The sequence below is a fragment of the Aquarana catesbeiana genome, linkage group LG09, assembly GCF_042186555.1.
Source record: "Aquarana catesbeiana isolate 2022-GZ linkage group LG09, ASM4218655v1, whole genome shotgun sequence".
NCBI lineage: Eukaryota > Metazoa > Chordata > Amphibia > Anura > Ranidae > Aquarana > Aquarana catesbeiana.
Window position 1 is genome coordinate 284680264 of NC_133332.1, and position 15641 is coordinate 284695904.

Genomic DNA, 15641 nt, shown 5'->3' on the forward strand with positions numbered 1-15641 from the left:
GCTACTGCTGCCTAATGAATGGCTCATTAATGGCTAGGAGGCAGATGTAAACATACACAAAATGTAAGTGAGATTATGCAGCCGGGGATGGTGCATATGGCCACAGTGGTGAACTAAAATCTCGAGTGCTTAATCTTGGTAAGTTGAACCAAGCAGGGTCAACTCACCAATAGTCAGGACAATGTTCATTTATGTGTTCCGCATGTAAACATTCACAGAAACGTTTCAATGCATACCATGTAATATGATGTTCCAAATCAAACTGTGGATTCAGATTTTTCTATTCTAGGTTTACACAGCTGAGTGCTATGGGGGAATACTGTCCACAACACAGTTGAGTGTAGGGCCCATAGGCTATGATTCTGGTTTCAAGAACAGTACAAGCACTCATGCATGTTCATATAAAACAATGTGTACAGATCCATACTGCATATCTGAACACAGCAGTGTTGTAGGCTATGGGCCATAGCTTACACTACTGCTGTGTTCAGATCAGTATAAAACTTGAACTGTTCTTGAAACCAGAATCTTTAACCCATCAGTATGGAAGGCAACCAGTTGGCTTGTGAAATGATGATATGATTTTATTTTGCTAGATTTTTCAGATAAAAAAAAAAAACTTGTTAAAAACAAAGACTGAAAAAAGCTTCCCTCCACTGAAGATTATTAGGAGCAAATAGCTAACCCACCAACAAGTTTTTGAGTTTTTGTTCTAGACCACTCATTCGGCAGTATATATATATATAAAATCTCAAAATAGTGAGTACACCCCTTACATTTTTGTAAATCATTTATTTTATCTTTTCATGTGACAACACTGAAGAAATGACACTTTGCTACAATGTAGTGAGTGTACAGCTTGTATAACAGTGTAAATTTGCTGTCCCATCAAAATAACTCAACACACAGCCATTAATGTCTAAACCACTGGCAACAAAAGTGAGTACACCCCTAAGTGAAAATTGGGCCCAATTAGCAATTTTCCCTCCCCGTTGTCATGTGACTTGTTAGTGTTAAAAGGTCTCAGGTGTGAATGGGGAGCAGGTGTGTTAAATTTGGTGTTATTGCTCACTCGCTTATACTGGTCATTGGAAGTTCAACATGGCACCTCATAGCTAGGGATGAGCTTCGCGTTCGAGTCGAACCCATGTTCGACTCGAACATCGTCTACTCACCCATTCGCCGAATTGCGAACAATATGGGCCATTCGTCCAAATACGTGTGGCGCGTCACGACCCATAATTCACTGCGGCATCGCAGTGCATTGCTGGCTAATGATTGGCCAAGCATGCACTATGACCCGCATGCTTGGCCAATCACAGCGCCGTCTGAACAGAGAGCTGTAACTGGCCAAAACCAAGGAGGCTTTGGACAATTATGGCTCAGAGGATTTAGTACATGCCCCACACTATATAAGGCCGCCTGCACGGCGGCCCTGTGTAGTGTGTGTTCCGGCGTTGAGAGAGAGATGGATAGACAGAGAGATAGTGTCATTTGATTTAAGTTAGATAGATTAGACAGGACAGTCAGTGAGTTAGCTGCACTTACAGTGTATTGTGTATATATATGCATCCCAGGTGTTTATATATATATATATATATATATATATATATATATATATATATATATATGTATAGATATATATATATATATATATATATACACTGTATTCAGTTTAGCTAGATCCATTCCTGTTATCTTGCTACTGACAGGCAGGCTTGTGTTGTTACAGTATTTACAGCTACCTGAAGAAAATTGCTGGTGTTCTTTTGATCCTGTTAGTACCACAGTCAGGCAGCTAGACTATTTACAGTTAGTGTAGTGCGTCCTCCTCACAGTGTTCAGTTAAAGCTACAAGTTAGTGTAATGCGTCCTCCTCACAGTGTTCAGCTAAAGCTACAAGTTAGTGTAGTGCACAGTGTTCAGCTAAAGCTACAAGTTAGTGTAGTGCGTCCTCCTCACAGTGTTCAGCTAAAACTACAAGTTAGTGTAGTGCGACCTCTGCACAGTGTTCAGCTAAAGCTACAAGTTAGTGTAGTGCGTCCTCTGAACAGTGTTCAGCTAAAGCTACAAGTTAGTGTAGTGCGTCCTCCTCACAGTGTCCAGCTAAAGCTACAAGTTAGTGTAGTGCGTCCTCTGAACAGTGTTCAGCTAAAGCTACAAGTTAGTTTAGTGTGACCTCTGCACAGTGTTCAGCTAAAGCTACCTGTAGAAGGTTGGTGGTGTTTTCCTGATCCTATCACTACCGCAGGCAGCTAAATAAGCTACAAGTTAGTGTAGTGCGTCCTCCTCACAGTGTTCAGCTAAAACTACAAGTTAGTGTAGTGCGACCTCTGCACAGTGTTCAGCTAAAGCTACCTGTAGAAGGTTGGTGGTGTTTTCCTGATCCTATCACTACAGCAGGCAGTTAAATAAGCTACAAGTTAGTGTAGTGCGTCCTCCTCACAGTGTTCAGCTAAAACTACAAGTTAGTGTAGTGCGACCTCTGCACAGTGTTCAGCTAAAGCTACCTGTAGAAGGTTGGTGGTGTTTTCCTAATCCTATCACTATCGCAGGCAGCTAAATAAGCTACAAGTTAGTTTTTTGTGAGCTCTGCACAGTGTTCAGCTAAAGCTACAAGTTAGTTTAGTGTGACCTCTGCACAGTGTTTAGCTAAAGCTACAAGTTAGTGTAGTGCGTCCTCCTCACAGTGTTCAGCTAAAGCTACAAGTTAGTGCAGTGCATCCTCCTCACAGTGTTAAGCTAAAGCTACAAGTTAGTGTAGTGCATCCTCTGAACAGTGTTCAGCTAAAGCTACAAGTTAGTTTAGTGTGACCTCTGCACAGTGTTCAGCTAAAGCTACCTGTAGAAGGTTGGTGGTGTTTTCCTGATCCTATCACTACCGCAGGCAGCTAAATTATTTACACGTTAGTGTAGTGCGACCTCTGCACAGTGTTCAGCTAAAGCTACCTGTAGAAGGTTGGTTTTGTTCTCATACTACAGGCAGGCAGTTGATTTTTGTGCTAGCTGCAGTATCAGGATATATATATATATATATATATATCACAGCTTAGTGCAGCTACAGGCCATTAGTATACCTGGAAGGCCAACAAGGAGAGGCAGACAGTCACAAGCCAATAAAAGAGGGCAAGCAGGCTCTGTGTCTAGAGGCAACAGTGCTGGTCATGGAGACGGTGCATCCTCATCAGTACGTGGCCGTGGGACACGCTTGGCCTTTTTTTCGGCAGCTGGCCGTGTTGAGCCGCAACATGCGGAAGACTTGGTCGAGTGGATGACCAAGCCGTCCTCATCCTCCTCATCCTCTCTCACTAATGCTCAGGGTACTTTGTCTGGCAAAGCAGCAGCCAAAGCAGCCTCTTCCCTTGGCTCAATGGCATCAGTGACTCCTTCCCTAGCCCCACCATGTCCTCCTGAGGAGTCCCTCGAACTGTTTGACCACAGTGTTGGGTTCATGCTCCAGGAGGATGCCCAGCGTTTAGAAGGCTCTGATGATGATATTGAGCTAGATGAAGGCAGTAACGTGAGCACGGACAGAGGGGGTGCCCAAGAAGGACAGCAATCTGCTGTCATGCTCCCCCTGCTGCAGCATACTGCCAGGTTTGCTCCAGTGATGAGGAGGGAGGGGATGATGAGGTCACTGACTCAACGTGGGTGCCTGATAGGAGAGAGGAGGAGGAGGCACATCACCAACGAGGCAGGATGCCCTCCAGGGGCCAGCCTAAGGGCAGCACACTGACTGCATCACACCGCAAAGCTCCGCATGTGCAGGGAGCTGCTGTCTCTGCGCGTTATTCTAAAAGTTCTTTGGTGTGGGCCTTTTTTGAGACGAGTGCATCAGATCGCACCGCTGCTATTTGCAACATATGTCTCAAGCGTATCTCGCGTGGCCAAAACATCTCCCGCTTGGGCACCACATGCTTGACCAGACATATGTTGACCTGCCATGCAGTTCGTTGGCAAGCAAATCTAAAAGACCCACACAAAAGAACAAAGGGGACCTCTCCTTGCTCCTCATCAGCTGAGATCTCCAACCCCACTATACCTTCAGTCCTCTCTGAGACCTGCACTGAGAGGAATGAAGGTGTAGAATTAGGTGTGTCACAGCCAAGTACTTGTAGGCAATCTGCTTTCGTTACACCGACGTCAGATTGTACCAAGCAAATTTCCCTGCCCCAGCTGCTGCACCGCCGAAAGAAGTTCGCTCCCAGCCATCCACATGCCCAGCGGTTGAATGCTAGCTTGGCAAAATTGCTAGCACTTCAACTGCTACCTTTTCAGTTGGTAGACTCTGCCCCCTTCCGTGAGTTTGTGGAATGTGCGGTTCCTCAGTGGCAGGTACCCAAACACCACTTTTTCGCACGGAAGGCGATTCCGGCTCTCTACCGCCATGTGGAAGGCAATGTCTTGGCCTCGCTGGACAGGGCAGTCAGCAGTAAGGTGCATATTACCACTGACTCATGGTCCAGCAGGCATGGACAGAGACGTTACCTAAGTTTCACGGCACATTGGGTCACTCTGCTGGCAGCTGGGAAGGATGCAGGACAAGGTGCAGTAGTGTTGGAGGTTGTTCCGCCACCACGCCTCCAAAATGCCACCACTAATGATTGTGACACACCTCTCTCCTCCACCCCCTCCTCCTCTTCTTCCTCCATGGCCTCTTCCTGTGCTTTGTCCTCGGAACCAGCGGTGCTCCGTAGACATTCAAGGTGCTATGCAAGTACGCAGGCCAGAAGATGCCATGCGGTGCTTGAGCTGGTGTGCTTGGAGGACAGGAGCCATGCTGGGGCAGAGGTTCTGTCAGCTCTGCAGGGGCAGGTTCAGAGGTGGTTGACGCCACGCCAACTTAAGGCAGGAATGGTGGTTTGCGACAATGGCACCAACCTCCTCTCCGCCCTCCGACAGGGACAACTGACCCATGTGCCCTGTTTGGCTCACGTCCTTAACTTGGTGGTGCAGCAGTTCTTGGGCAGGTACCTTGGCTTACAGGATGTCCTGAGGCAGGCCAGGAAAGTCTGTGTGCATTTCCGCCGGTCATATAATGCCAGTGCTCAGCTGGCAGACCTCCAAAAAGGAGTTTAACCTGCCCAAGAACCGCCTAATCTGTGACATGCCCACCAGGTGGAACTCAACGTTGGCCATGCTGCAGCGGCTGCACATGCAGCAGAGGGCCATCAATGAGTACCTGTGCGACTATGGCACCAGGACAGGGTCAGGGGAGCTTGTTTTTTTTTCCCCACACCAGTGGGCCATGATCAGGGGTGCATGCATTGTCCTGTCACCATTTGAGGAGGCCACGAGGATGGTCAGCAGTGACACTGCATGCATCAGTGACACTGTCCGCCTTGTCCACCTGTTGGAGCACATGCTGCGTGGATTAATGGACAGGGCACTTGAGGCAGAACAGAGGAAGGAAGAGGAGGACTTCCTTAGCTCTCAAGGCCCCCTTTATCCAGACAGTGTTCCTGCGTGCCTGCCGATCACACAGGAAGAGGAGGAGGAGGAGGATTGTGTCAGTATGGAGGTGGAGCCTGGCACTCAGCATCAGTAGCAGTCTTTAAGGGATCAGTCCCATGAAACACATAGACTTGTACGTGGCTTGGAGGAGGTGGCTGCGGACCATGTCGTCCTTAGTGACCCAGAGGACTCCGGACCGAATGCCTCAGCAAACCTACGCTGCATGGCCTCCCTGATCCTGCAAAGCCTGCGGAAGGATCCTTTTATTCGTGGTATCAAGGAGGGGGATCGTTGCTGGCTGGAAATCCTCCTTCATCCACATTACAAGGGTAAGGTTGCGGACCTTATCTTGCCGTCGCAGAGGGAGCAGAGGATGAAACATCTTCGGGAAGCCTTGCAAAAAGGTCTGTGCAATGCGTTCCCAGAGACTGGGAGGTTAAAAAACTCCTGTTTCTGGACAACGTGTTGCTGAGGCTTCGGTCAGTCAAAGAAGGAGCGGTGGAGAAGGTGGCCATCTGACCGATGCGTTCAGACAATTTTTTAGTCCGCAGCCCCAAGGCATGATCGGTTCCAGCAACCATCGCCAGCGTCTGTTTTACATGGTGCAGGAATACCTAGGGGCAAGATCTGACTTGGGCACCTTTCCCACCGAAAATCCTCTGGGTTACTGGGTCTTGAGGATGGATCACTGGCCAGAGCTTGCACAGTATGCAATTGAGCTACTGGCCTGTCCTGCATCCGGCGTTCTTTCGGAACGCACATTCAGTGCTGCTGGAGGGTTTGTAACCGATCACAGGGTGCATCTGTCCACTTACTCGGTCGATCGACTGACCTTCATAAAAATGAATCAGTCTTGGATCACCACCAGCTACCAAGCACCTGATGCTGATGTAACCGAATAATTTGTTTTGAAATGTCAAAACCCTTCAAAGACTGCCTATGCTGATGCTGAGTGACTATCCTGTTATGCTGAGTAATTATCCTCTTCCTCCTCAATGATCACGCTGATAGCTTGTAAGAACATTTTTGGTTCTGGGTGCCGCCACCAGTGCGTAAGGCCCAATTTTTAAGCCCCTGTTTAACAGGGGCATGTAATTACAATTTTTGATGCAATTCTTTGCAGCAGGGCTAGTTCCTGAGCTCCAACTAGAGTATCTGTGAGGGGTTGCAGTGTTGTGGCACCAGCATCAGTGCCTAAGGCCCAATTTTTCAGCCCCTGTTCAAAAGGGACATGTAATTGGAATTCTTGATCTAATATTTCACAGCAGGGCCCGTTTCTGCGCCCACCAAGATTAACTGTGAGGACTTACAGTGTTGTGGCACCAACACCACCACCACCACCAAAGGCCCAATTTTTCAGCCCCTGTTCAACAGGGGCATGTAATTACAATTCTTGATTGAATATTTCACAGCAGGGCACGTTTCTGCGCCCACCAAGATTAACTGTGAGAACTTACAGTGTTGTGGCACCAGCACCACCATCACCAAAGGCCCAATTTTTCTGGCCCTGTTCAACAGGGGCATGTAATTACAATTCTTGATCTAATATTTCACAGCAGGGCACTGTGAGGGCTTACAGTGTTGAGGCCACAACAACACCTAAGGCCCAAATTTCTGCTGAGTATATAGGGCAGGCCCCTACTTTCAAACATCCAACTTACAAACGACTCCTACTTGCCAACGGAAGGAGACAACAGGAAGTGAGATGAAATCTACCCCATAGGAAGGGAAATTCTCTCCTGTAAGAGTTAATATGGGAAAAACTTTTCTCCTTTCCACTGATGCTTTATCACCAATCCTTGTTTCGCTAAAACTCCCAAATTTTCAAAAAACATTTGTCATTGGGACAAAAAGTGAGGTGAAATCTTCTGAAGAGGAGCACAGACAGCAAAACAAATGTCACAGGGGTGGTAACCCTTCCCTATGTTTTCCAAAAAGCTTAAAAACAGATTTTTTGGCTGGAGCTACACTTTAAAAATGTACCAGTTCAAAATTACAAACAGATTCTACTTAACTACAAACCTACAGTCCCTGTCTTGTTTGTACCACCTGTATACTGCTGTTCAGAGTATATAGGGCCTGGGGGCCCCACGCCTTTCCTTTTTTTAATTTGGGTGCAGGGTTCCCCTTAATATCCATACAGGACCCAAAGGGCCTGGTAATGGACTGGAGGGTACCCATGCCGTTTGTCTCACTGATTTTCATCCATATTGCCAGGACCCGACATTACATTAAATCCACAAGCAGTTTTAAATGACTTTTTTTCCTTTAAAAATGTCATTTTGTACAGGGACTGTTCTAAGCACGGGAAACACGCGCCACTTTACAGGCATACTATAGACACCCCCCAGGTACGATATTTAAAGATATATTTTACTTTTTTTTTTACTTTAAGCATCATTAAAATCACTGCTCCCGAAAAAATGTCCGTTTTTAAATGTTTTTTTGCATTGATACATGTCCACTGGGGCAGGACCCGGGTCCCCAAACCCTTTTTAGGACAATACCATGAAAATTAGCCTTTAAAATTAGCACTTTTGATTTTGAACGTTCGAGTCCCATAGACGTCAATGGGGTTCTACCGTTCGTGCAAATTTTCGGTCCTTTCGCAGGTTCTGGTGCGAACCGAACCGGGGGGGGTGTTCGGCTCATCCCTACTCATGGCAAAGAACTCTCTGAGGATCTGAAAAAGGAATTGTTGCTATACATAAAGATGGCCTAGGCTATAAGAAGTTTGCCAAGACACCTGAAACTGAGCTGCAACGTGGTGGCCGAGACCATATAGCAGTTTAACAGGACTGGTTCCACTCAGAACAGGCCTCGCCATGGTCGACCAAAGAAATTGAGTGCACGTGCTCAGCGTCATATCCAGAAATTGTCTTTGAGAAATAGACGTATAAGTGCTGCCAGCATTGCTGCAGAGGTTGAAGGGGTGGGGGGTCAGCCTGTGAGTGCTCAGACCATATTCCGCACACTGCATCAAATTGGTCTGCATGGCTGTCATCCCAGAAGGAAGCCCCTTCTAAAGATGATGCACAGGGGAAAGCCTGAAAACAGTTTGCTGAAGACAAGCAGACTAAGGACATGGATTACTGGAACCAAGTCCTGTGGTCTGATGAGACCAAGATAAACTTATATGGTTCAGATGGTGTCAAGCAGGTGTGGCGGCAACCAGATGAGGAGAACAAAGACAAGTTTGTCTTGCCTACAGTCAAGCATGGTGGTGGGAGTGTCATGGTTTGGGGCTGCATGAGTGCTGCCGACACTGGGGAGCTACAGTTCATTGAGGGAACCATGAATGCCAACATGTACTGTGGCATACTGAAGCAGAGCATGATCCCCTCGATTTGGGGACTGGGCCGCAGGGCAGTATTCCAACATGATAATGACCCCAAACACACCTCCAAGACAACCACTGCCTTGCTAAAGAAGCTGAAGGTAAAGGTGATGGCCTGGCCAAGCATGTCTCCAGAACTAATTCCTATTGAGCATCTGTGGTCCTCAAATGGAAGGTGGAGGAGCTCAAGGTCGCTAACATGCACCAGCTCCGTGATGTCGTCATGGAGGAGTGGAAGAGGACTCCAGTGGCAATCTGTGAAGCTCTGGTGAACTCCATGCCCAAGAGGCTTAAGGCAGTGCTGGAAAATAATGGTGGCCACACAAAATATTGACACTTTGGGCCCAATTTGGACATATTCACTTAGCGGTGTAATCACTTTTGTTGCCAGTGGTTTAGACATTAATGGCTGTGTGTTGAGTTATTTTGAGGGGACAACAAATTTACACTGTTATACAAGTTGTAAACTCACTACTTTACATTGTAGCAAAGTGTCATTTCTTCAGTGTTGTCACATGAAAAGATATAATAAAATATTTACAAAAATGTGAGGGGTGTACTCACTTTTGTGAGATACTGTATATATCAGTCGTATGAACTTTCTTCCAAATTAAGATATATGCTGCCACATTTATAAAACACAGGGTTCTACAATGTGTACCTTTTCCCTAGCTTAAAAAAATGCAGCTCCACAGCCACAAGAGCACATAGGGCGCCTTCCCCTTTTTCGACAGGATGTGAATACAACTTAAAAATCCCATGAAAATAGGTGATTAGGAGCAAGATGGCTCATGCTAGTCCACATTCAATAGCAAGTGAGGGGTTCCTTGCGAAAAGTGGAAATTCTATTAAGATGCCCATAACATTGGGTGATTGTTGCTTGATGCTATTTAAACTCAAATCTTTGCAGCACACCTTACCTTCAGAAGATCAATTTCCTTAATACAATCTTGTCTTGCCTTGGCATCCATCATTTCAAATATCTGTAATAGATAACATGCTTTTATCAATTATCAGAACTGTATTAAAAGCATATAATAAAAACATTCCTAGGGGGAATTTCATCAGCTTATACAGTACATTCATAAATATTCAGTAATGTAACAGTTTGGAATCAAATGTATCCACACTGTGTCTGTAAATTGGATTAAACACATTGATACAAATTGTTTTATGCGCTTATATACAAATATACTATTAAACTTAAAAACACACGCACAGTAGGCCCAGTGATTTCACCTTTGTTAGACCATATGTGTTTTAATACTACATTTTGTCACAAATATATGAAAATATTTCCTTATATGGTTCCACAGAGCTTTACTTATATTTTTTTTTAGGAAAGAACCACTTTTGTTGGCCAAAGAAGACAGAAGACAGTCTGATTGTTACTAGTTTTGATAAGCAAAATCAATAGAGAGCCTGTTTTGTGTCTTGGGGACTCCAATGGAAATATAGTTCCATTATAAATACAAATGTGATGTCCCTCGTGCTGCTTAATGGACTTTATATGTAAAAGTACAAGGTGACTCCAGGAAGAGGAGAGTTGACAGTTATGATGTAGTCTTGTTGGAAGAGGCAAATAACTCCTAATGCCGCGTACACACGGTCGGACTTTTCGTCTACAAAAGTCCGACAGCCTGTCCGACAGACTTTCGACTGGCTTTTGGCGGACTTGCGGCGGACTTGCGGCAGACTTTCTTACGAATGGACTTGCCTACATACGATCACACAAAAGTCTGACGGATTCGTAGGTGATGACGTACACCGGACTAAAATAAGGAAGTTGATAGCCAGTAGCCAATAGCTGCCCTAGCGTGGGTTTTTGTCCGTCGGACTAGCACACAGACGAGTGGATTTCTGGGTCCGGCGTAGTTACGACGTAAAGATTTGAAGCATGTTTCAAATGTCAGATTTGAGGCTGGAAAAGTCCGCTGAAAGTCCGGGGAAGCCCACACACGATCGGATTGTCAGCCAGCTTTAGTCCATCGGCGTCCGTCGGCGTCCGTCGGACTTTTGTAGACGAAAAGTCCGACCGTGTGTACGCGGCATAATACTGTGGGAAATCTCACCACTGAAGTCCAAACTAACAGTTTCAACCTAGAGCTTAAATATATATTTCATTCATTTCTACATATTGTGCACATGGAATTCATAAATAGAGTGCACCACAGACAAAAAAGATTTATTACTAACAATATTCAGCAATGCTTACTGTCACGGAACGCCCCACACTCCGCTTGAGTGCTTCCGTCTGTATACCGCTTCCTAAGTTCTGGAACACGAGTCCAATGGATCTGGCTATAGGAACCCCCAAGAACTAGACAACACCAGTCTTGGAGTACATCAGAACTGTCTTTATTTTGAAATCTCACAGACCTTTTATACAGCAGGGATGTCTCAAAGCTAACCTAATTAACATGAGCTAATTTACTACAAGATGTACCCAGACCAGATGACAGACTTGTAGGCACCGAGCTCTCTCAATTAACATAAACAACAATGGGTGAAAAGACTCTTAGAGCCACACTAAACACATTATAGCAGAATTGATGACATTAGCATTTAACAGTACGAGTCACCATTCTAATATGGCATATAAAGGGTTCCAGAGTCTGTGTGTTTTGGGGGGACATGGAGCTGAATCCATAGTAACATCAACCCCAGGGTCCCCAGGTATACAGCTCACAGAGAGCACCATTCCTCCAAATGCTAGGGCCCATAATCGGTGGGCAACAGGCTTGCATACAGTCCTCTCCAACAGCCTCTGTTCTGGCTCTGTCTATGACATTTCTCCCCTTTCGGCAGGAGACTAACACAGGAGGAGACCCCAGACGGGTTGACTCCGAAGTTAGTCCATAGTTCCAGTCCTCTACTGCCTGTACCCACACCGTACCCCAAATAAATTATTCCAAACAGAGTATCACTCACCCAGCCAACCTCTCTGTCATGCTGTTGGGGATCGGGACCCACTGCCCAGCATCCCTGGGGTATACAGGTGGAGACTGAAGTCCCATCCACCTTCACAGGAAATCCATCCTCTGTTAGTTGAGGGCAGAGTCCAGCAGTCCTCGGCCCTGTTGCCAGCCCTTCTGCTGGAAACCCCACACCATCTGTTCCGGCTAACTGTTGGAGAGGGAGGCCGACTGCCCCGCCTCCCTGGAACTCTGTAGTTGTTGCCGGTGCTGGGCAGAGGTTGGTAACACTCTGCCCTGTTGCCAGCACTTCTGCTGGGGACTCCGCATCCTCTGCTCCGGCTAACTGTTGGGGCAGGCAGCTGGCTTCCTCCACTCCCAAACTGTGTAGCTGCCATTGGGGAGGTGAGCCGGCTGCTTCCTTTTCCATTCCCTCATCTGGCTGCTGGGACGACATGTCGATGGTACTGTCTCCCAGGTACACGGATCTTTGCTGGGGAGGAAAGCCCACTTCCTCCACCCTGGCCAACTGTTGGGGAGGGACAACACACACCTCCTCTCCCTTCTCCCCCTGTATCTGCTGCTGGGAAGTGATTGCCATCTTCTCACCCTGAGCCTCCACAATTGCTGCAGGTGTGGGGCAGAGGTCTTGGACCCTCTGTCCGGTTGCCAGCACTTCTGCTGGGGGTTTGCTAGGTGGTTCCTCCTCTACAGAAATGTCTATTAAATCCCCAGTCTCTGGAAGTGGTAAAAGTGTGGGACAGAGGTCTTGGACCCTCTGTTCAGTTACCAGATCTTCAGCTGGAGAAGTTTGTTTTAACTCCATAGATGCTGCTGGCAGAAAATCACATGTCCCTGTCAGTGTTGTGGGAGAAAGGCCGACTACCTCTTCTCTCAGGAAGGCCGAAGCCACTGTTGGTGCTGGGCAGAACACAGTGAACTTTGGCCCTGATAGCAGCTCTTCTGCTGGAGGCTCATCAGGTTGTTCTTCCTCAGCAGAAAAGTCTATCAAATCCCATGTCTCTGCAACTGATGTCTGGGAATAGAGGTTCACCATCTCCTGTCCATGGAACCCAGAAGATGTTATCATTTCTGGACAGAGGTTAGCAGAGCTCTGCCCTGTTGTCAGCACTTCAGGTTTGGGGACGGCAATCTCCGGATTTTCCACTGCCGATTCTCTGGCATGCTGCTGAACTTGTTCTAGCAGTTTCCTGTATGCCCTTTCCAGATGCTGTTCCTTCCTTAGCAAATGGTCCAGATCAGGTTTGAGCTCTGAGACCCCTGCAAGACCGAGCATAGACTCTCTATAGTCCCTCATGTCCTCAAGGTCAGGTTCCCCCTCATCGCCAAACATAAAAAGATCTGTAAGGTTCTCCCACAGCAATCCAGGGCCGCCAAAGTCATATCCCTCCGGAGAGCATTCTGTTGTCTCCCCTAAATATCCCTCCTCTGCGTGCCATTGCAGAGCCCGATAACGATTGTCCAGCTCTATCTCCTGCTGGACCAACCTGTCCAACTCAGTCACCCATTGCTCCTGGGGCTGCTCTCCCAGGAATGCCATCCGCAATGCCCGTTGGTCACTGGCCCGTTGCTCTTGGGTTGGAAAGCACTTGCCCTGTTTTATACCAGCGAGACGGAGGGCTGCATTCCAGAGCTCCACCCGAATCAGCTGCCTGAGCTCCAGGTATTCATCCTCAGACACAGTCCTGGTATACGTTGAAAGGATGATCCGCAGCAGCCCCGGGAATTCTGATGCCAGGTCCATATCTCCGCTGGGGTGACTGAAGTCTGCTATGCTGATCTTGGATCCAGTTGGAGGTTTGGATGTCCCAGACTTCAGGAAGCTTTCCCGCTGCTTGCCACCAATGTCACGGAACGCCCCACACTCCGCTTGAGTGCTTCCGTCTGTATACCGCTTCCTAAGTTCTGGAACACGAGTCCAATGGATCTGGCTATAGGAACCCCCAAGAACTAGACAACACCAGTCTTGGAGTACATCAGAACTGTCTTTATTTTGAAATCTCACAGACCTTTTATACAGCAGGGATGTCTCAAAGCTAACCTAATTAACATGAGCTAATTTACTACAAGATGTACCCAGACCAGATGACAGACTTGTAGGCACCGAGCTCTCTCAATTAACATAAACAACAATGGGTGAAAAGACTCTTAGAGCCACACTAAACACATTATAGCAGAATTGATGACATTAGCATTTAACAGTACGAGTCACCATTCTAATATGGCATATAAAGGGTTCCAGAGTCTGTGTGTTTTGGGGGGACATGGAGCTGAATCCATAGTAACATCAACCCCAGGGTCCCCAGGTATACAGCTCACAGAGAGCACCATTCCTCCAAATGCTAGGGCCCATAATCGGTGGGCAACAGGCTTGCATACAGTCCTCTCCAACAGCCTCTGTTCTGGCTCTGTCTATGACACTTACTATTTTAAAGAGGTTTCTAGCCATTAGTCCAGTCTAAGACACTCCTTACTGCCCTATGGACCAAAGGGAGAAATCAAATTACCACATGTGCATCATTATTGCTGTTAGCGTTGGAGTACATATACAGTGCTCAGCATAAATGAGTACACCCCAACAGATTTGTCAGAAAACCTTTTACTTTCCTTTGAGGATCAACAGTTTGTATAGGACATTATACTACAAAATACTCCCACAAATGCGGGCCATTAATTGCAACCAAGATTTGTTAATTTGCATACGCAAAAAAAGTATTTTCCTTAACAAATTCATTCAAGACCATGTTGCAAAAATGAATACACCCCAATGAAAATCTTAGGAGCAAAGCTAAATTTTAGACAACAAAATCCTAATTAACAAGAATTCAACTACAGGTGAGTCTAATTATTCATTAACTGCTCCCGGACCAGCCGCTGTAGTTATACTGCGGCAGGTTGGCTTCCCTGCGCGAGCCGTCGTAGCTGTACGTTGGCTCTTTAAAACCCGCGATCGCTCGTGACAGAGCGAGAATCGGGATCTGTGTGTGTAAACACACAAATCCTGGTTCTCTCAGGGGAGTAGAGACAGAACATGTGCTCCTACTAAGTAGGAACACCGATCCTCCCCTAGTCAATCCTATCCCCCCTACAGTTAGAACACACCTAGGGAACACAGTTAACTCCTTGATCGCCCCCTAGTGTTAACCCCTTTCCTGCAAATTACATTTATACAGTAATCAATGGCTATTTTTAGCTCTGATCGCTGCATAAGTGTCACTGGTCCCAAAAAAGTGTCAAAAGTGTCCCATCTGTGCGCTGCAATGTTGCAGCAAGATAAAAATCGCTGATCACCATCATTACTAATAAAAAAAAAAATTATAAAAATGCCATAAATCTATCCCCTATTTTGTAGACGCTATAACTTTTGCGCAAACCAATCAATATACGCTTATTGCGATTTTTAACCAAAAATAACAAAGAAAACCCCTTCCCATTTCATGCTGTCAGCAATGGCACCACATCAAAGAGAAATGTCACAAGGCCGAGAAAGAAAAAAAAATTTTTTTACACAAGAAAAGTGAAGGCTTCAAGAAGATCAGCAAAGCTTTACTTGTCAATCAGAATACTGTATCAAAAGTGATACAAAAATGTAACAAAGATGGAACTGCAACCATCTCACAGAGACGTCCAGGCCGTCCACAGAAGTTTGAGTGTAAGTGTAAAGCTCTAGGGCTAACGCTGCGCTATAACTAAAACAATATTTTAAAGTGACAAATGAGCTGCTGGCATCAAAAAGTCCAGTACAGAAACTTCAAATAAAATGCAAATATCCAACAAAAGATGCAGCACTAATTAAATCATACATGAATAAATGTGAGTATACATAAAAAATATGTGGAAAAATACCAAAGTGAAAAAAAAAGTGAAAAAAAGAAAAAACTAAAGCAAGGTCCCATCAAGAAACAAGTCCATAG

At 46.1% G+C, this 15641-nt stretch overlaps 1 protein-coding gene across 3 annotated transcripts in view; it reads right to left on the reverse strand.

The window, feature by feature from the left end:
- NEK6 (NIMA related kinase 6) overlaps positions 1-15641 on the reverse strand; it is a 374972-nt gene that overhangs the window by 155959 nt on the left and 203372 nt on the right. For all 3 annotated transcript variants that reach the window (XM_073600366.1, XM_073600368.1, XM_073600367.1), the window contains exon 4: positions 9712-9774. In XM_073600366.1, coding sequence (XP_073456467.1) covers positions 9712-9774 — 63 coding nt within the window. The remainder of the gene's footprint in view (positions 1-9711; positions 9775-15641) is intronic.